The sequence below is a fragment of the Motacilla alba genome, chromosome 3 (assembly GCF_015832195.1).
Source record: "Motacilla alba alba isolate MOTALB_02 chromosome 3, Motacilla_alba_V1.0_pri, whole genome shotgun sequence".
In the NCBI taxonomy this organism is placed as follows: Eukaryota; Metazoa; Chordata; class Aves; order Passeriformes; family Motacillidae; genus Motacilla; species Motacilla alba.
Window position 1 is genome coordinate 36,903,680 of NC_052018.1, and position 21,905 is coordinate 36,925,584.

Genomic DNA, 21,905 nt, shown 5'->3' on the forward strand with positions numbered 1-21,905 from the left:
AAATCCATGCCTTTTTTATCCCACGTGCTGTTTTAAGGTAATTAAAGAAGACACGCAAAACAGCAGCAGGGCAGAGACTAGTTACTGTCTCAGAGCTTGATAACAAAATACCACCGCTCGCTGTCACGCTTCCGGAGTCACCTTAGGGGGCATGGAATGGCTTGAAGATTTTAACTGCGGGCCGAGACGCAATAGGATGGGTACCAGGAGACAGAAGAGGACCTTCTTCATGGGCTGCACCCGCGCATCCCCGAAACGCGAGAGGACGGCAAGAACCAGGGAGAGAGAGAGAGGGAGAGAGCGGGGATCAGCTCCCGCCGGCTGCCCGAGGGCCAGGGACGGCCGGGGGAGTCGGGCACACACAGAGCTGCCGGGAGGAGATGGCGGCACGGGGGAGGCAGAGGGGTGCGCTCCCTTCGCTCCACAGTGGCCGCTACGAGAGCCTCCCTGACGGCGGGAGTACGGACGCCCGGGGGCTGCCACCGCGCGCCGCACCGCCCGCTCCTCACCTGCTTGGCCACGAATCTGCTCAGCTCCACGCCGCTCTTCTCGTTCCTGCGCGCCACCAGCTGCAGGGGCTCGGCCAGGCGGAGCCGCAGCTCGGCCGCCATCCCGCTGCCGCTTGTCCCGCGGCGGCGGCAGGGGCGCACCGCGCAGCACGTGCGGCGGACGCGGCACCACCGACTTCCGCTCCGCCGCCGTCACGGGAAGCGCGGCCGCCGCACCGCCCCGCGCCGCCCCCCGCCCTGCCGGACTACAGCTCCCGGCGTGCACCGCGCCGCCACCCCCCTCCCGCCGCGGGCGCCGTCCGGGAGCGGAGCGAGGCTCTCCCGCTGGCTCCGAGCGCTGGAGCCCCGCGCGTGGGGGGCTGCGTTCGCCGTGCCCTTGGCTTTCCCTGCTCTCTGCTCCCCGGAGAGCCATCTGCCGCTGCTGCCGCGGGACTCGCCCGCCCGCGAGCCCTTTAAATCTGGGTCAGGGTGGCGGCCGAGGGCGGGCGCTGACGGACGCGGCAGCGGGTGGCCCCGGCTCGGGCGGCAGGAGCGTTACGCCCCCGGCGGCAGCCGCTCGCGGAGGCCGAGCGCGGCTGTCGGGCGGTAACGATGTCCCTGCAGGGGTTTGGCAGCGGGATCGCCGACAGCAGCAGCCGCCGGGATTAAACCTTGGGCTTCCCGGGAGCGCCGCCGCAGCAGCGCGGAAAGACAACAGGTAAGCGCGCGTGTGTCGTGCGGCACAGCCCCGGGCAACCTCCGGCGGCCGCGGCCCAGGCCGACGTGACCAGTGATTGCCGTCAGCTCCGGGCCGGAGCAGGCGGGAGGCTCCCGGCTCGTCCCGCCGGGAGCGGCGCGCGATTTCCCGCGCTCGGGGCTGGGCCGGGATGGGGCCCGCGGTCGGGAAGGGGCGAGGGGGCGGGGCCACAGCGGAGGGGGCGGGGCGCGGTCGCCCCGCGCGCCTTACTTTGGCGCCAACTGCTCGGGGCTGGGGGTGGGGTTTGCCGGCGTCACGGCGGCGGACGCGCCGTGCGGCTGCGGCCGTTGGCTGGCGCGGCGCTGGCCCCGCCCCCCGCGCCTGGCCTGCGGCGGCGGCGGCCGGTGAGCGCTGCCGGCCCTGCGCGCGCCCCGCCGCACCGCGCCCCGGGCACAGCCTGCCCGCCACCCGGCCGGGGCTACCCCCACCCGACCCCCGGGAGGGCCCCGGCTCTTCCGCCGCGGCACGAATTGGGGCGGGCGGGAGCCCCTTCCCGCCTGTGCAGGGAGGGCTGGGAGCGAGTGAAGAAGAGCTGCTGCCTCTGAACGGGCTGGGGGCTGCTCAGCGCCTCTGCCTTGCCCCCTGCCAGCCCCCCGGCCCGGCACTGCTCTGGCTGGTGGTATCAGACAACGGGAATTTGCTTTTAAATGGCCAGTAGGGAAAAAAATCAGAATTATCGAATCAGATTATTTTAACTGGGTAAGCTGCATGTTCGGATAACCTGTTCATAGAATGCGGTGCTGATTTTCATATCAAAATTTCTTTGTAGGATCAATAAGTGCCAGTTGTACATCTTCAGGCTGCTTATTCAAGTAACAGATAACTTCTTACATTTCTTGTTACCTTCATCCAAGAGTTTTCTTACTCTAGTGCTGGATTTTACTGAAGAACAAGGGCCACATATAGCTCAGGTGTAATTCATGTAACTCAAGATGCTGCTGCTCTATGTTGCTGTTCTGAAATTGTCGATTAATTGGTTCCCTTTGCTCTGATATTTTACTTGTAGATGGGGAAGCCATAGGGAGTTTGTATCATGGCAGCGGATGAGGATGGACTGGGACTGTACGATATCCGCTACAGTGGTAAGAAGTGTTAGATGGCTTTCTGGCTTGTGGGGAATTAGTGAAAGCAGTCTTATGCAAGTACATAAGTCCAGAAATAACTTCAGAAACAAATCTGAAGTTGTGACAAATACTGATGAGCATCAAATGTTGAATGGTTGTGTCACAATATCATACAAGCCATATCCCATCAGTAAGTTTGTGTTTGAAACCATACACGTGTACTTTGGATTTCTGGATCTTTGTTTTGAATGATCTCGCAGTGTATAATTTAACCTTCATCTGTATCTTAATGAAGCTTGCATTTGAACAGTTAGGGGCATTGCTCCTTTGTTTGCTGTTTGCAAGAGCCAATGTGCTACCAACTGCTATGGTACCTATAAGTACGGGTAAGGTTTACCATTACCTTTACCAAGGTAATCACAGTAACTGCCACAGTACCCATAATCAAGGTACTCTTTATTTCCTTTCCACAGTTGGTTGATTTAACACATATTTGGGGGGTTCCCAGCCTCAGAAGGACTCTGGATATTGATATTTTTCTTTATAGAAAGAATATTTGTTACAGAAATTAAAAGGTTCACCTAGAGGACATGAGAGTGATAAGAAGCATTGCAAAAAGACATGAAGAGAGACTGGGATGATTTAGATCAAAATACATTTACAGAACCAGTTAGTGTGTTAGTAGATGGCAATACTAAAGTAAGTTGTTGGTATTATGATATAGACTGCTACAACATTCTCTCTTTAGCAAGAAGTATTTTCTTTAACAGTGGTGGTTTTATCATACCAAATCTTTTGGTTTTGAGTTATATAAGTTTTGTATTTAGTGTATTCTAGAAAACAGTTTCAAAGTTAGATTTTAAAATTATAAATTAAGTAAAATTGATCTATCTGCCATATAGTTTGCTTTATGCATAGTTCTTGTAGTATTTATGAACTGGTCTTACAAGACTGTCTTTGCTCCCTGGTGACTGATCTTTTCTCCCCAGTAGCAGTAGTTTCCTGGGCAAAATTCCCCTTTTACTGGTCTGTACTATTACTTCTGCTGTTTTCTACTGGTATACGATTGCAGCTACACTTACTTTATGGGAAAGGTAGAGTTTGCAGTTTACTAAATGATTACTTTGGCCTTTTTTTTTTTTTTTTTTCTTCATTGCTTTAGCTGAAGCTTCGCCCTTCAGGGAAGGAGATGAGAGCTCCGTGGATATTTATGATGGCTTGGACAGCAGTTTGTCGGTTTCTGGTAGGTTGATTGTGTCTCACTGCTTAGCATATTGCAGTGTCTCTGCTTCTTAGGCTGATTTCAAATAAAGCAATATTTAGTTCTAACTTTACATTTAGCTGGTGTAAGCTATGCTTCAGCAAGCAACTTGTTTAAATTCAAGAGATATATATTAAGCTGTATAAATGCAGCAGAGATCTCTTAAATCTGTTAGGTGAATGAATGAAAGACAGTTTTCCTCTGATATTGGCTATTTGAAGATACTTGAGCACATAAAGGGGTGCAGAAAACCTTAGCTATTTTATCTGTGCCTTGATAGTAGGACATTTTACCTTAGAAAAAACACCTTTATTTTGTGTTTTTGTAAGCTTCAGGATCAGATCCAACAGTCACTGATCACTAAATCCCCAGGGAGAGATCCAAAACTTACTTTCAATGTGATACAGTAAATTCAGGATATTCTTTAAACCTTTTGTTACTGTCCAAATAATTTGACATGCTGTTGCAGCATATGCCACAGCACATGTGAAGTCCAGACAGCCAGGATACACAAAGTATCACCACACAGTTCCAGAAGGCTTTAAGTATTTCCCCATACAGAGTAACACCATACCTTATCAGAAGGCTTCAGGCATCTCCCCATAGAGAGTAACATCATATCACATCAGAAGGCTGCAAGTATCTGCCCTTCTTGTTCTTTAGCCCAACCTTTTATACCCCTGATTGTTCATGCATTGCCCCTGAGTGCCCTCCGTTCCTTTGGTGATTGGTCAGTGCACCTCCAGGTCTCATTGCTTTCAGTACTGCTCTCCTGCTTTTCACAGCTGTACCCACCGGGGATGAGGCTGAGCCAGTTACCACAAACTGTGTTCTTACAACATGCTAATGTAAATTAATTGCCTCTTTAAACGTCTTTAAAAGTGAGAAATAAATGGATTCAGCACATGTTCTTTTTTATGAGCCTTAGAGTACTGTTTAATGAAATTCTGTTTCTAGTATTTAAGCAGTTATTTCTCTCCTGATATTGCTGCTGTAAGACCATTGAATTTTTATGAAAAACTGTACTACATCCTACAGACATAAAGCATCTATATATCTTTTTCTCATTTTGCATTTTGTATTTCTTAAGTTCATATTTCTTATATGGAGATGCATTGTTAAGTAAACATTAGAGACACAAGGAGGAATAGCAATGCAGTAAAAACATTTTATACAGTCCAGTTTTGAGTGACCTTGGTTTTTTAAATTTGCAGAGAGGGCTGGTGAGATCTTTGCTCTGTACAGATAAGAGCAGTGTGCTAATCTCTTGCATTGTGTTACTAATACTTTTTGCATTATGGTATTTTCCACAGGATGGAAGCACAGTTTTGATAGCTGACTTCATTTATTTGTCTGCAAATGCATCTGTATTTCAGGGGGGTTATAAGCCAGCTCCTGTCAGTTAAGTGTATTTGTTGAACAGGGCACGCAGGCTGATTTGAGGAAAAAGCACTATAATTAAATAATTTGGGTGTTTGGGTGTTGGCTTGTCAGTTGGTTTTGATTGTTTAAGGGTTTTTTTGGTTTCACTTTCATTTCACTTACAGATGGCTATTTCAAGATATCTCTGTACCTTATTGCAACATGGTATGATGTGAGCATGTAATAATTACTTTTTGTCTTGTTACCTTGTAAGTACAAGAAGTGAAACCAAAATGCACAGGCAGTATAGAACTGTGTACACAACGCAACGTGGTTAGAAAAATACCATTTTCTTTTTCTTTATATAGACAATTTTGCTCCAAATACTACACCATCTAGAAGCAGCTTAAATTTATTTGATGAAATACTAATTGAAGAGGGGACTGCAAAGAAAGCGTCCTATGATGAGGTATGTGTTAATATGGAAAAAAAAAAACTTCTGGTGTTTTTGGGGGAATTTTGTTCCTAATTTCCTTGTGTGAAAAGTACAGTACAGAAAATGTTGTCAGCATGCTCACATTGTAGGAAAAATAGGCTCTTTTTGAATAAGTAAAAACAAGAGTGTGCTAATAAACTCTTAAAACAACAAGTTCATCTGAACAACTGAATCTGTCGCTCTGTGACATGATCTGTTCCCATTTCTCATCATTTGCATGCAATTCTTTTATCAGCTGTGTTATGGGAAAATGTACTGATGTTTCCCTGTAGTCAAGGATCTGGTCAGACATCTGATACAAAGCTAGTCTTGACATTTCTCCCAACAAGTTTTACCAGAGTAAAGCAGATAAATCTGTGATCTATTTTACGTGTTGTTAAATTCTGTCCTTGAGACTGAATGTGACCATGCAGTAAGTAACTGCTTCTAGCAAACCAAGACAATGCTCACTTAAGCAGCATCACCAATCCTGGCCTGTAAGACACATTTAAATGGCATGAAAGGGACAGGAACTAACAAATGTTACAGAATAAGTAGGAGTGAATCCTCCAGGACTCTGCTGAGTGAGGAAAATATCACTTTGTAAGTTTGAAAGTTGTTGACTGTTTGTTTGAATGGAAATTGTCCATTCTCCTGTGAAAAGTTTGTCACTATCTACCTGTAAAGAAGAGCTCATGCCAAATTTATTTTACTTGACATTGTGATCTCAGCAGGATTATGTCCTTTGCAGTCCATTTTTGCAGTCCAAGTTTGTTGTAGTAACTTTTTGTTGTGTTTTTACTTACCTGTTTTGTGTTACATGAGATCTGTCTAGAGAGTCCTAATCTATTTGGCTCTCAGAATTCCTTGTCCTTGGTAGTTTTGACTTTATTTTCACAATAATATGGCTTCCTGTTATTAACCTCTTACTGTGAGGCAAGCACACATAGATTTCCTCTTATCTGAGTGCTTGTTTTAGAGACCTGCATACCAATTGGAGCATATTGAAGCCTTTTGTTTCAATATGGCCTTCATATGTTCCTTTGGGGGAAAAACAGAGGTTTGTAATATACATTAATGTGTTAACTAACTATAGATCTAGAGAAGTAACTCTTCTGTATAATTAAGTCCATTTCTGTGCTGTGAATTCTTCTCTCTTTGACAGTTGCAGGCAGAATATGGAAAATGTCAGCAGCAAATTAAAGAGTTGATGAAGAAATTTAAAGAAATACAGGCACAGGTATTGTAGTTCAAAGGGATATATTGTCAAGTTCATGCAAAGTAAATTGAATTTTGCTTTGAGAAAGCAATTTCATATGCTTTCCAGACCTGATCCATTGCATGGATGTTTTGTAAAGCATTCCTGTGGATGTTAGGGGCTTGGTCTGCATAGGATGGTTGGTGGGGATAGCCTACTGACAAGATCAGTAGGTAAATTAATGTTTCACAATGTTGTGTGCAGTAAGACTTTATTTGGTTAAAAGCCATCTTCTGTCTTCCTAATTAGAAAGTAAATGTGTCAAGTGAATAGTTATCAGAAAGGTATCCAGTACTCTTGTTTTTTTAATGCTCCAGGGACAGGGCTGTAAAGGCACCTGAGCTGTCATTAGAACTGGAAGCAGATGTCTGTGTTGCTTTGAGCATAGTGCCATTCTGATAAGTCTGAACTGCTCCTCAGCTTCAGCTGGTGTTCCCCTGCTGTGCCATTCTCTAGAGCTGGATTATTTGGGGCAGTTCTGCAGTGTGCTCTACTGCCTATTGCACATAGCTCCCCAGGGTTCTAAGGTCTGCAGTGGTAAGCAGCTGCTGCTCTGTGACTCTTCTGTATTGTTTTTGCAAAACTTCTCTGCCTTTCTGAGCAGGCTTTGCTGAGGACAATTGTCAAGAGAAAGGACTATTTCTAGGGTTGACAGAGTTCTAGAATATCATACCTAGAAATGCTAGAATGATAAAGCGCCCAAAGTTGATTTTGATACCTTAAAAGAAATACAGTTACCCTCTTTCTCTGAAAGTGCTTGAGAGCTACATCTCTCATTTGATGCAATGACCAAGAAAGAAATAAATGACTAAAAGAATGAAGCAAAGAGGTGGATTATAATTTTTTAGCTCACTTGTTTTATGGCATATTTCAATTCCACTAAATTGTGTGCTTGAAATGTTTGAAATAATTACCAAGACCACAAACAGAAGCATAAGTGTGAGTAATGTTACAAAAAAAAGAAACCCCACAAACTTTTTTGGATCTCAATAATTCTGATTTCTTTGAAAGGGTTTATATATGTTTTACTGTCACTTTACCAATGATGGGACATTTTCCTAGTGGTTGTCTTGCACTGTTTTTCATTACATGGTTGGATATCCAAGCTAATTATTGTTTTTTTGTCTCCCTCTCTCTCTTGCTCTCTGTTTTATATATATTTAAAATAGAATATCATTCTACAGAATGAAAACCAGGCTCTCAAAAAGAATATTTCAGCCCTTATCAAAACAGCAAGAGTGGAAATTAACCGTAAGGATGAAGAAATCAGTCATTTGCATCAAAGGTACAAATAGACAGTAGAACTGAAAACATGCTTTTGGTCTGATCATGTTCATATACTTATTAGAAATTTTTGTGTGTATTTTAAGAAGAAATTAGTAAATTATTGTGTAGTTTAGAACCAGTACAATCAGAGGAAATACAGATCTCCTTTGCCTGATGAGGTCTTGGGTTTCTACTTAAGAAACCAAGAAGGAGTCCAAGTGGTGACCATTTTCATGAATTTTTGTTTGTTTGTAACCCACTATTCCTTTTGGGTTATCTAACCATCTTGCATGTTTGAAAGTGTTATCTTACTAGATTTGAAGCTCAGTTGTGTGTGTTTTATGACCTCAGATAGTAATTCCATAGAACTTTTCAGACAACAACTGAGAAGAACTAAATTATATCATGTTTTCCCGGCAAGATATGAAATCCCTGTCTCCAGTGGTGGGGGATAACAACTGGGGAATTCTTGGTTATTTCTGTGTACCACTAATGTTACTGGAAGGAGTTGAAACAGTGAAGTAGGGATGGGAGAGTAGCTGACAGTAAGGTTTCTGAACCATGTAAAGCCAGAGCAGGGGTTTGGGATTCAGGATGCCAACTTATCCTTACCAAGGAGGTTACCTCCTTGTCACTTGGGTCACACACCATTGGTTTGTTTGTATTTTGTTTTGGCCATTTGATATTTTCTTGCACCAAAACATGTTGTGAAGAAGGTTCCTTTGAGGTTCCTGTGCTAAAAGGCTACGTGCATATAACCTATGCAGGTTTCTTTGCTAAATACAGAGAATTACCAGGCACAGTCTGATGGAGATCAAGGTTTTGACATGTGTAATTCTTTCAGCCCATCAGCTTTCACACAACAGCTGTCATTTTCACACCTTTGAGTGCAGTATTCTGAATTTTAAGTTAAATTCTTTAAAAAACACTTTTTTGTTTTGAATATTTGACCACTTTGTACACTTCACAAACTCCATTTCAATATCATCTGATGGTGGTGAAAGTTAGTGAACAAGGTATTTGATCTAGGTATTTTGGAAGCATCCATCATGGAAAATTGTGGGGAAATTGGCATCTTGAGATCTTAGAAACATGCCTTGTCTGCTGCATGGTTTATGGTAAATTAGCTTTTCTTAAGCAATACATCTGTGTGTAAAGATTATTTCAAAGTTAGTATCTCTCAAGGAATTGTTAGTGTTTATCTCAAAAAAAACCCTCTCAACTATAAAACCACAAAACCAAACAAACACAGCTTGTATACAACTACATTAATAACACATGTATATCCTTTCTAATTTGTTTTTTTAAACTATTTTTAATATGATGACTTCTCAATAGTAGCATATGGCCTTGATGAGGCTTGGTTATCATTATGTGCTTCTTGTTCTCTGGCGCTTGCAACAATTCCCAAAGGTAGTTGATTTGCTTATTGATGGTTTTTAAATTATCTTTAGTGCTGTATAGAACAATTTTTTAAATTTTTTTTTTGTCCCTGGGAGAGAGCTGAATTTGAATTACTGAATTGTTAACTAGGCTCAATACAGTATTTTTTCATAAATCTTGTTTTTTCATAAATCTTGATTTTTCTTTAGATGAATTTCTTTTGGAAAATATGTCTATTAATTTCATTCTTTTGTTCTGTGCTGATGGAAATTATTAAATGTCTTTTTATATCACCCTTTTTTTTCAGCTTGAAATTGAAAGTGTTAACAATTTTTACAGAAACGTGGATTCATTGCAGTTCAGCTTCAGTTATGTTTAAATAAATTTTAAAATAACATAACTTTTTTTGTTTTTATAAACAGGCTATCGGAATTTCCCAACCACCGGAGTGTTTTCACCAGAACGTACCTTCCAGGATCAACTAAAACAAAAGATTCCAAATTCAGACCTTCTGATTTTGGTGACAATATGAAGATGGAGCATAGAATGAAAAATGACTGTTCAAAGGATGCATACCACAGTTACTCCTCTCACAACACAGACAGTGGGAAGTGTGGCTCTGAGAAAAGGAGCGCTCCACTTTTGCCGAGGTACCCTCCTGAGGAGCTCTGCAATGATGGTGCTCACACGTGTGCGCTGAGCTATGACCATACCTCCACCAAGGATAACAGAAAGGAAAGAAAAGAAACCAAAAGCAATGAACAGCACAGCAGGGGAAATGGCAGCAAATACAAAAGAGAAGTACATCAGAGCTCTGGAAATGATGGGGACAGTGAAGACGGGAATTTGGATCCTCAACAGAAGCTGAAAACCCTCTCAGAGAAACCTAGTAAAAATGAATTGCAACAAAAAAGTCAGGGCATGAAACTCAAATGCAGTCCAAGTGTGGAAAGAAGAGTAGAAAGGGGTGTTTCTTCCTGGGAGAAACAGGCAGCTGGTAAGGACAGATTTCAAACAAGAGGTGAATTGTATGCTGATGAGAGATTACAAAATGTATTAAAAAAGGACATTAAAACACATGATAAAGGTGAAAAACATGCTGGCCAAAAAAATAAACCGAATGAGAAGCTGCAAGAACAACCAAGAAAGCCTAGCAGGGGAAGCAGTCCACACTCCAAGAATGAACATTCAAAGAGTCTCCATGAATCACATAAATGTCGTGCAGAAGAGTCTAGAAAAGTAAAACACGCTGACTGCAAGAGAGACAGGGGGACGGATGATCATAGCTCTCGAGAAGGAAGGACTTCACCTTCTAATTCCAGTAGCAGAGAGCATAAATATGGACGCTTGAAGGAAAGTAGCAGTAGACATGAATGGGAAACAGCACATTCCAAATCAGAAAGACACAGAACTGAAGAAAAAAGGAAAAGGGAAAGAGAAGATCAGGATGAAAATAGACATTTTAGAAATGAAAAAAAAGTTGCAAAAGAATTTTCTCACCAATCTGTAAAAGACTCCAAGAAAGGTACACATGTTACAAAAAGTGAGAGAAACAAATCCTATAAGCTGGAAGAAACATCTAGAGTAGCAGGCACCTTGAAAGATGATAAAGTACCCAAAACTAAAGGACATCACACTGGGCCAAAAAGCAAAGACTTAAAACTTAGCTTTATGGAAAAGCTAAATTTAACTCTTTCTCCTAATAAGAAGCAATGTCTCTCTGCAATGGATGGACTTAAAACACCTTCCCAAAAGGCCACTGATGAGAGAGGTACAGAGCTCACACTGCAAGCAGAACTCTTCGATTCTGCCCACCCTGTAGACTGTGGTCCCACAGAGCACAGTCATTCAGCACTACAAGTTCTGGACACTGCAGCTCAGAGCAGCATGGAACCAGCACCGCCTGTTTCTGTCAGTTCTGAAAATGGAGCCTTGGAAGCAGCAGCAGATCCAGCACAGGCTGAAGCATTGCCTGCAGTCACAGCTGATGAACCAAGCTCAGAAACCTTACCAGAAGAAGAAGGGGGTCAGGTACAGCCTCAAGCCTTGCCAGAAGCAGCAAAGGTGCTGGTTCCTGATGAGATGGAGTCTGAAACGCCTTCAGAAGCAGCAGAGGCTTGTGATCCAGCTGAATTGGAAGCCTCAGTAAAAACAGCAGCAATGACAGGTCTGAACCACCCTGAATGTTTGCCCCTGGAGGTGACAGGGAGTGTGGCAGGGTGTGAAGAGCTGCCTGTGACAGAAGGTGAGATGCAGGGTGATTATGTACCAGCAGCAGAAGTAGCAGGACCTGAACCTGCAAGTGCAAGTATGGGAGACCTTCCAGAGTCAGCAGCAAAGAAAGAGGAAGACAAAATATGGCTGGCTGCTGACATAGAAAGCTCTGCAGATCAAAGTAGCTCTCAAAATGTTGTCTTAGATGACTCAGAAGCCAGAAGTTCTGGTGACCTGGAGTCCTCTGACATTGCAGATGATAGCAGTGGAACAAAACCAGACTCTTTAATGGAAGTAGTTAGGGATGATGATCACCTGGCTGCAGAAAATGTTGACTATCCCATTGAGGAAAAGAGTATCTGTGAAGTTGATACGAGTACATCTCATTCACTGGACAGAACTAGGATAAGTGATAAGGATGAACCACTAGTTGACCAGAATACTTGTGATCTGGGGCCAGACCTAACTGATAACAGTACTGCAACAGCATCTTCTCTCAGTGGTGAGATGTGTCCTGTAACTAAAGAGAGAGAAACTAACCCAGTTTCTGTTGATGATGACAGCTCAATACTGAGCATTGATCTCAATCACTTGAGGTATATTCCAAAGGCAATCAGCCCACTGAACAGTCCAATACGTCCCTTGGCTAAAGCACTGAAGATTGAAAGTCCCTGTAAAGGCCTTGTGAAGACTTACAACAAAGGTATTTGTATGTGTATATTCTAATTTATTATCTACATAGAACTTAGAATATCCTCTCATGGAAATCAGAAATTACTTCTAAGTGCTTTCTAAAAAATACAAATTGTGTTTTCCTAAGCTGTGTATGTCCCAGTGGTCCTTTTTGTTAGTGGTGGCAGCATTTAATGTTGCAGCCAGGATTTTAGCCATTTGAATATTAGTGCTCTAAAATTGGAGTTGGTCACTATTGACAGAAGACTGGTTGAAATAAGAGTTTTGTATTAACTTACTGAAAAAAATGCATACACATTTCTTAATTGAGGCTAGTTTTGCTTAGATCTCTTTAGGTTTTTCTCTGAAATTGTGGAAGCAAAAGTTAAGTAGGATAATATTCTTGTATTTGTGAATTTAAGTCTTCCTTGTAACATCCTGCAGCAATTAAAACAAAAAGAATTATTGAAAGTTTATATTTCATACTAGAAAAGTGGCATTGAAATCTGGTTTCTTATGTTGCAGAGTGTAACTCTGTACAGGATTATTAAAACATTATTGGGTCATTTGTTCTCAATTTGTTTTAGTTTTTAAATTGTTAAAAGAAAAGCCAACTATTGTATGTAAATGTTAGTTCATAATGATGTGAGAGTTATAGTTTAGCTGGTACAGTAATCAGAAAACTTGCTAAAGTAAATGGGAAGAAATTTGAAACTGATGAAAACTGCTGTATTTTTGTCTTTCCAATTGATGTATTTGTGAGAAAGTTCACATGTGTTTGGTGAAATGCTGAGGCCCCTTAAAACTCAAAATTTGCTCAAAATAAAGCTTAATTTGCCCTTTAAAGCTCAAAAAAATATATTAAACTGGCAACTGCTGAAGCAAACCACCCAGACTCATAGCTCAGGCTTCATGAGTTCAAACAGTTCTGAATAATCAGTCTACAGAAGAGAATCTTGTTTTTCTCAAAATATCTGTTTAAAATTGCATTCTTTGTGGTGATTAGCAAACTGTTTTCTTTTTATAGATTTAATGCCTGAAAGTACTGTTGTCATCTGTCCCTCAAAGAACTTGTCAAAGGAAGTAAACAAAGAAAATCAAAAGCCAGTTAGCATGGCTGATGAGCACTTAGAGAGGGAGTCTCGGTTGAGTATCTCTTCAGATGAAATAGAAGAAGGTGAAATCGTAAGTAGTGATGAAGATAAAGAAAGATCTAAACCAGAGAGAGGCTCTGAAAATACAAAAAAGTCAAGACCAAAAGCTTCTTCTGAGACACGAAATTTGACCAGCAGCCCGCAGAATCAAAATAGCAAAACTGTGCACTGCAATGAAGATAATGGAAAATTTGTTTCTGTGCAAGTAAGTGCACAAAAGAACAGAGAGAGGCATAAAAATCAGACCTTCAGATCTTCAAAGAATATGAAGAAAAACAAAACTGTGAGCATTGCTTGTCTTGAAAAAATAGTTCATGTTATTGTTGAACCTTCAAATATACAAGAAATCATGCAGATGCTCAGAGCTATACGAAAACAGATGAGGAAAAGTTATATGAAGTTCAAAGTACACTTCCCAGTTCAGCATTTTCACAGAATTATAGAATCTGGAATCATAAATTTTACAGCATTAATAAGATACTTGAACTTTTCCAAGATGTGTGCATTAGGTGATACATTGAAATTGAATATCTGTGATATTATAGAGTCAAAACTTAAACAAGTTAAAAAGAATGCAATAGTGGACCGTCTTTTTGACCAGCAAGTATCAGATATGAAAAAACAATTGTGGAAATTTGTAGATGAACAGCTTGATTACTTATTTGAAAAGATAAGGAGAATTATAATAAAGCTATGTGACGTGGAGAATGAGAGTGAGGAAGGGAAGTTTGAAAGAGCCGGAAAGCAAAACCACAAGATCAATCATAAAAATGATGTGGAGAGATCTAGAAAAAAGTCCCTGAAAGAAGGTTCTCAAAAGCCTGAAGAATATATTTCAAAACAAACTGTGGATTATGAACAATCTAACTGTCACCATGAGAAAAATAAGACAGGTGCACCAAAAACTGCCTTTACAAAATGTCTTAATTCCATTGATAACACAAGAAATTCCCAAACAAAAGTTCACCTCTCTAAAGAGAATAGTTTACAAAACTCTCTTACTCCACTGAAGGGTGTTAAATATGAGAAGGAAGGACTCCAGCTGTCCAGAGATGCTAACAAGTCTGATCTTAGTTATGAGCTTCTCACAGAGCAACAAGCATCCAGTCTTACATTTAATCTAGTAAGTGATGCTCAAATGGGTGAAATTTTCAAAAGCTTGTTACAAGGTTCTGATCTCTTGGAAAAAAATGGTGGCAATATCAACAGAAATGACTGTGAATTCAGGACTCCAGAAAAACAGTTTTTAGACAGTCATAAATGCAGGGATAATACTGCTGAACTGGAGCAAGACATCACTCCAAAGGAGGCATGCATGGATTGTAAACTGGATGAGGATATCAGTTGGACTATTGTTTCACCTGTGAGAGCTCCCTCATTAGCATCCAGGCCTCAAATGCCTGTTGATCCAGATGTGCTGGATGAGAGCTGTATGTTTGAGGTTTCCACAAACTCCGCTTTGTGCAAAGAAGATGAATGCAATTTACAGAAGAATAAATCATGTATTTCTTCTATCCTCCTTGAAGATTTGGCTGTTTCCTTGACGATTCCATCGCCTTTGAAATCAGATGCTCACCTCAGCTTCCTAAAACCTGAGAATAATTCTACCTCAGCTCCAGAGGGTGTTGTTAGTGCACATTACAGCGAAGATGCACTTCTTGGAGAGGAGGATGCCACTGAACAAGACATTCATTTGGCTCTAGAATCTGATAACTCAAGCAGTAAATCAAGTTGTTCATCGTCGTGGACAAGTCGGCCTGTTGCTCCTGGTTTTCAGTGTCGCCCCAGCCTACCAATGCAAGCAGTAATCATGGAGAAATCCAATGATCACTTTATTGTAAAGATTCGGCGGGCAGTGCCATCTGCCTCACCAGCATCTGATCAGATGGCTCCAGTGAAGGAGGCACAGGCATCCTCAGCCAAGATTGGAAAAGTAGAAATGAGAGCTGGGGGAAAAGAAAAGGACAGCCAGAGTGCCACCGTGCAAGAAACTGTCAAACCAGATCTGGTTAAGATGGATCACCTGCCTCATGTCAGCACTGAACAAGAACAAAATCCTACCTTAGCTCAGCCTCTGAAGGAGTCACACAGTAGTATTGGAAAGGAAGAAACTACTGCCTTGCTTGTAACCTGTAGAAAATCTTCAGACAAAGAGAGCCGTGACGCTGAAAGCCCAGATAAAGGCTCTCAGCAATCTGAGGCACAGAAATTGCAAGTATCTGAAAACATAAATGAAATGCATGTTAGATCTCAAGATTCTTTTCTTGCTGGATGCAGTATGAAGTTATGCATAGCGGATGGTGTTGTTGGTGGAACTTCCTGTCATACAGTGGAATCCAGAGCAGATAACGGGACTCGGGAAACTTCAACAGGAAACTCAGAAGTCAGTGATAAAAAGGAAGAACTGGAAAAGTGCTTTGATGCACCTGTAGACCTAACAGAAGAGCTTCCTAATGAGGCTGTAGCAGGTGAATGTGATCTTGAAACAAAACCCAGTTCAAAGACTAGTGGAGGGTGTCAGATAAGTATAGATGATAAAACTAATAAAAAGAGGAAAAAAGAGACTGTCAAAGAGAATTCCAATTCAAAAAGGCAACGAAAAGGAACTGAATCAGCCAGTGAGGGGAGTGATGAAGGTAATGTCAGGATTGAAGATAAAAATTCATCACCCAAGCAATGTTCCAGTAAGAAGAATGACCAGCAGAATAAAGACTCTTCTCCCTTGGCTTCATCTCCATCATCACCTAGCCTCTATGCCAAAAACATCATTAAAAAGAAGGGAGAAGTAGTAGTTTCCTGGACAAGGTAATTTCTGATTTGATCTGCTTGATTACTTTAGGGTTTTTTAAAACCATGTGAAACACCAAAAAGAGGGAAAAAAAGGGTATTTAGCTAATGATCAAAGTTACTTGGTAGCTCTACACCCTTCTCTAAAAAGGGGAATGGGAGCCTCCTTTTATCAATACAGGATTGCTGTAGCAGATTGATGTCCATCTCTTACCCACATCTCCCAAAGCAGGAGTCCTTTTGGTTTTTGTTTTGAAAGCTTATGTGCCGAGGTTACAAGACCTACTGTAATCCACTCCATGTCCTTATTATTTCCCCTGCCTGGTTTATTTTTTCCATCCAAAAATTCCAGCCAGGCTTGGCAGGGGGTGAAGATCCTTGATGTTCCTACAAGGCATTGGTGACTGGTGAAGAGCAGCTAAAGATTTCCCCCTCTGAGGGAAGGCATGAGAGCGAACAGTTTTCTGGTTTTGGGTCTGAGCTGCTCAATCTGTGGAAAAGTACCAGTCAACCATTCAACTCAATATATTCTGATTTACGTGTCAGTAATACATGCAAAATTATTGTGGTGTATTCTTGTTTTTAAGAAATTATAGTTGGCAGGTTTTGCTGTTCTTGCTATAACTTGACACAATGAACGCTTCATAAAGGGGTTTGTAAAATTTTCAGGACAGACTTTTCTAAACTATAGTTCAGATATAGTAAGTTTCTAGGTAGCATTTTAAAGGAAAATCAGTTCCTTCACAGAAACAAGACAGCAAAAGCTAATCTGATTTTTTTAATATGCAAATCAGTAAGGTAGAAAGAGACTTACAGTTTTCTCTATGAATATGACCAGATTTTCAGTTTCTCAGGTTTTGTTTATCTTTGAACTTTTGTTTATTTTTTTAAAAGACACTTATTTAAATAACTAGTCATTACATTTTTCTTTGAAGTTGAAGAAAATAAGTATAATTTGTTGAAGTATGATAGGTTTCAGCCAAATAAAATTGCTGTCTATACACATTTTGGCTAAATTCATTGATGAGACAAACAGGAAATTGGTGACACACTTCAGAATAGAGTCCTAGCTTTTTTATTCTCATGTGAGCAGTTGATGTGCTCTGAGTATATTTGTTACATTAAACCACTTATAGAAGTCAAACATCAGTGGGCCTTGGGTGAAAGCTTCTGTTCAGCCATGCAAACTGAGGCTGGAACTGTTGACCTCTGTTGAATTTGAGTTCATTTCAATTCAAGATAAATATCTGGTTTAGAAGCTTAAAACTCTTTGACTTTGATTTGGGGCTAGCTGTATTCTAACAATCCTGCTCTTCCTAGTAGGGGAACGTAATCTCTACCGCTTGTTCGTACTGACCCTGTTACTCTGTGCTGGTAGAAGAAAGGATCCTACACAAATTTGTGGCTGCTATTTGAACTCGTGTTCTGTAGTTTGGAAATACTCTGAATTTTATATATACCTGTATGTATTATTTTGTTGGTGCACATTTACAAAACTATATGTATTAATGTTTTAAAAATGTATTTTTGCTGTAGAAATGATGACCGAGAAATTTTACTGGAATGTCAGAGAAAAGGACCATCAAGCAAAACCTTTGTTTCCTTGGCCACTAGGCTGAACAAAAGCCCAAATCAGGTAGGTGATGATCGTTCCTTTATATACTCCCAGCAGTATTCCTACATTTACAATTACAGTTTAACAAAAATCTTTAGAGATCTTCTGCAAATCTGTAGTTTTCTTTTCCTCATGTCTTTTTTGGGAGATTCCTGAAAAAAGAATCTTAGATTCTGCCAGTTGTTACTTCTTAAAAACACACATAGGGATGTTACGGGGATTCCTAAGTGCTTGTTTGGTTGGTACATTGGAACTGCTCCACTCATAATCCAGGTACAACAGGATTGTTCTGTTGTTGGATCAGCACTTAGATAAAGAAGGGCAATTTTGAGAGGCCTGAAGCCTTTGGACACCTTTAATAAATGAGAAAAATGATTCCATTTAGACCTGAGAAAAATGTATCATGATTGTGCAGAAAGGACATTTTTAATGAAGGGTTTTTTTTTTTTTCCTTTCACCTTTTAATGTAAAAGTTTCAAAGGATGCAGATACCAAATGAATGTAGAATATTTCCAGAGGTTTGCATCTAACTTTATACTTGAGTTGAATTGCTCTCTTAATATGTATCCTGTAAATCTAGAAAGGGAGAAACTCCATTGTGACTTGACTCCATTAGGAAATCCTGCATGATTGGGATTTGGCTTTTAGGATCTTGTGTTGTATGGCTGTAGAGTTTTTGTGGGGTTTAGAAGCTGATGGGGTGGCTGGTTAGATAAAATAATGTTATCTGTGCAGCTATGCCTCTCTTCCCAGTTAGTTTGGTGGATCATCAATATGCTATAGCAATATGTATACAGCAATAAAAAGTAGTAGCTTAGAGCTGAATGAGGCCACTACTTCAGCCATGGCTATGTTCAGCAAAAAGGCCTTTTACTCTGATCTACCGACCAGTTATGTAAAATCCCTGTCAGGCAGATCATTCCATGATGAGCAAAAAATACCTGAAGCAACAATTGTACAAGAGGGTAGGAAGTAGCCAATAAATGGTGCTTTTTGTGGAGTACAAAATAAGCTTTTGTCTTTACATTTGCATCTTACTCACGGTTATGTGTGGCAAATTCAAGGCTAATTTGGCTTTGAAGCCTTCAATTTTTTCCTCCTTCTTGTAGGGAAACCTGTGTTAAACCTGTGTTGGCTCTAGCTGGCTTTGATTAACCTGGGAGCTATTTCAAATGTGAAAGGTATAGGAAGACTTCCTAGATCCAGTTAATTTGTTAATGGTCCTCCTAAAATTCTCCTAATAAAATTTCTTCAAAGTAAATAGTGGTGGTCTTAAAAAAAACTTGGATGTCAGATCAGTCTGTCTTGGTAGATATGGAAGTTGGGGGCCTTAATGATATGTCTTTATTTTTTTGTCCTCTCTTAGGTTTCAGAAAGATTCAAGCAGTTAATGAAGCTGTTCAAGAAATCCAAGTGCAAGTAGACTCAACCGAAGTTTCTTCATGGTTACAGGGCTTAGCTGTTACCTGCAGGGATGGACTGGAGCCACTGTATTCGTATGGTGGGATTACAGGGAGGCACCCAAGTCAGAATACTGAGTGCACTGTTAGTATTTACTTGTATGAGTTTCCTCTGAACTCCTTTAACAGAGTAACACAGAGGGAACTTCACAAACCAAGTCGCTAGGAAAGAAAGGGCTTTTACACTGCACATGGGGCAGTATCATTTCAAGGGGGTTATCTCCTTTTAGGTAAAGGTGTTCTGTGGGTGGAGACAGGGGCAAGAGTGGGAATGATGGCTCTTGCTTCACTTGTTGAAGTTCTGCATGTGCTGATGTCAAACTGTGATCTTAAAAAGTAAGAGTGCTTTGGAATCCAGTTGATAGATAATCCTGGAAAATGACAGGTAGGTCATCTTGGTGACTGTGGAACATATTTTAAGAAGTGAGGTCTTTCTCTTTTAAAACAAGGCAGGACAATGATAGTGATGATTCCAAAAGTTGCTTATCTAGTAATTGAATTCTGTTGCTCAGGAAGAGGTGGATCTTGCAACTTGTTCTTAACAACCATTTGTGACAATTGTTTACTTACTAGAGATGTAAATCTAACAGAATCTGTTTTCAGAGCAGTCAGTGTGCAGGGTGGCATAAATGTTACTTTACATGAACCCTCCTCCTGAAAGGCCATTATGTTTTTCTGTTCCGTATTACATCTGGAAAAGGTACTTTGTTTAGGTCTTCAACATAATAAACATTCTGTTTTGTTAAAAAAATTAAATATCGAGAAGTGATTTTCTTTTAAAAATTAATTTAGAAACAGACCTTTACAGTTTCATAAAATGTGACTTTGTAGTTAATAACCAGAAGCAAAACTTTTCTATAAAAACAAGCAGTTTTCAAAAGCTTGTCAACTTGGCATGTTTTGACAGCAATTGCATCTATCTTTACACATAGTTTAGTGCATTAGAAATTCATTATGTTGTATTTTTAAAAAATCTGTTATAACTGTTTCCAGTTTTACTAGAACATACCTAAAGAGTGTGTGTGTGTGTGTTTGTACACATCTCATACATACTGCTGTTTATCCCAAATTTCTAAAAAGGTTTTGTTTTTTCTTCTCTCTGAGAAACATCCCTGGAAGTTGCAAGGGGTTTTGTTTAATGAATTAATTTTTGAGGTTTTATTTTCTACGGAGGATTGGAATTACTGTAGTCTTTATTCAGTCAGAGCGTCTGCTGAGTGCAGTTAGACTTCACTTAATAGCCCTCACCTAAGTGCATTGCCTTTCAACTTGGATTGAATTGGCTCTTTTTCAGAGTCCAGTGGCCATTTCTTCAATGTCAGCATGTTTTTTGTTCCCTCTCCAACTAATGGGACAGACTTCTCTTTCTAATAAACCATCAGATAATTTGTCAGTGATGTTGTCACTGACCCCGTTGGAGTATTGTACATGTGACCTATGGAATGGATTGTCCTGCTGCCAAACAGTGCATTGTCCTTGTTTTAGGCAGTGCTCTGGAAACTGTTACAAGGAACGACTTGAGTGGGTGATGATGTCAGTTCTGGCAGTCTTCCATCTTTTGTGCTTGTTTCTGAAATGTTGGCTTTCAATGATCAAATCTCACCTTCCGTACTTTGCTGTCAGTGCCTGGTAACTTAAGTGGGGGATCGGTGCACCAGCCTGTGCTTGTTCTTAGCAAAAGTTTGTGACAATTGTTAATTTGTTGGAGACATAAATCTAACTGAAACTGTTTTCAGAATAATCAGTTTGCAGAGAAGTGTTCATGTGTGTGGAAAAATCAGACTCTCCTAAGAGTGTTCTTTTAACCATATCCTTATAGATCAACATGTGCACAATACTGAAGGCACTGAGGGAAGTCACATCTCTCCACTTAAGTGCTTCCTCTCTGCGTCAAACAAGGCAGGCAGTATTTTATTACAAAGTTGTTTATTCCATATCTGTGTTTTTTTACTTTCATATCTGTATAGGTGATGGGGGCAGAGTTTGACGGTTTTGGATCTGACTTGAATTCCTTTTTTGTAAAGTGTGAAACTTGGTTAATGTTCTCTCTGTTGTATCTATGTGTACAGGTTCCTATGTGGTCATGTAAAATATCTGATGTTTGTATATATATAAATATATGTATAAAAATAGAAAGAGCTTTGTTTAGCCAAAGATGATTTTTTAAGTATATAAAACTACAGGTTTATTTTGTATAAACTGAATAGTTTGCTTACTGTAAGAGCAATACAAAAAATAAAATTCTAAAACTCACACACATGTTCTTGTTGAACAAAGGTTGGCTTGGAGTGGTTTTGTACCATTGTTTGTAATTTATTTCTCCAACAAGAATTTTGATACGTATATGCCAAATGTACTGTATGTAATTCTACAGTCTACTTTGTGAAACCTCAGGTAAATCAAAATATTTTCTAGAACTGTTGTTTAATGGCTTGACAGCTACGCATGCTGTGAAGCAGCATTAAAATTTACTTCTCTTAGTTTGTATAAGTGAGTAACTATGTTGATGTTCTGGCCAATAAACATGGAAGTTGTCGGCTGCTGCTCTGCTGTAATTACTGCTCTGAGTCCGTACTGCTTCTTTCTTAGTGAATGTGACTGGAAATTTGAGAGTTTCACAAACCACTTAAAACCCTTAAGCCACTTATGAAGCAGGATCTACAACTTCAGTCTTTTTTTTTCTGGAAAC

General features: G+C 40.6%; 3 protein-coding genes across 5 annotated transcripts in view; 1 reads left to right on the plus strand and 2 right to left on the minus strand.

Annotated features, from left to right (window-relative positions):
* The window catches only part of MDN1 (midasin AAA ATPase 1), a 92,218-nt gene extending 91,480 nt beyond the window's left edge, over positions 1-738 (minus strand). For all 3 annotated transcript variants that reach the window (XM_038133103.1, XM_038133102.1, XM_038133104.1), the window contains exon 1: positions 510-738. In XM_038133103.1, coding sequence (XP_037989031.1) covers positions 510-611 — 102 coding nt within the window. In that variant the 5' untranslated portion in view covers positions 612-738. The remainder of the gene's footprint in view (positions 1-509) is intronic.
* Positions 739-805: 67 nt separating this feature from the next.
* Positions 806-21,469, plus strand: CASP8AP2 (caspase 8 associated protein 2). The gene is made up of 10 exons (XM_038133105.1): positions 806-1,206; positions 2,252-2,327; positions 3,472-3,552; positions 5,301-5,401; positions 6,573-6,647; positions 7,835-7,950; positions 9,737-12,231; positions 13,228-16,159; positions 17,678-17,777; positions 19,123-21,469. Exons 2-10 carry the CDS (start codon positions 2,279-2,281, stop codon positions 19,177-19,179), a joined length of 6,006 nt encoding a protein of 2,001 aa, XP_037989033.1. The 5' UTR covers positions 806-1,206; positions 2,252-2,278; the 3' UTR covers positions 19,180-21,469.
* Positions 973-2,264, minus strand: LOC119699104 (translation initiation factor IF-2-like). Its single transcript, XM_038132152.1, has 2 exons — positions 2,246-2,264; positions 973-1,742 (listed from the first exon to the last, which is right to left on the minus strand). The coding sequence occupies exons 1-2, from the start codon at positions 2,262-2,264 to the stop codon at positions 973-975; spliced, it is 789 nt and encodes a 262-aa protein (XP_037988080.1).
* Positions 21,470-21,905: the final 436 nt, after the last annotated feature.

Excerpts from the sequence above, each read along its gene's own strand:
- CASP8AP2 (XM_038133105.1), top strand. The coding sequence starts at position 2,279 with ATGGCAGCGGATGAGGATGGACTGGGACTGTACGATATCCGCTACAGT. Across the intron at positions 3,553-5,300 it reads CAGCAGTTTGTCGGTTTCTG|ACAATTTTGCTCCAAATACT; the intron begins GTAGGTTGATTG and ends TTCTTTATATAG. Across the intron at positions 5,402-6,572 it reads AGAAAGCGTCCTATGATGAG|TTGCAGGCAGAATATGGAAA; the intron begins GTATGTGTTAAT and ends TCTCTTTGACAG.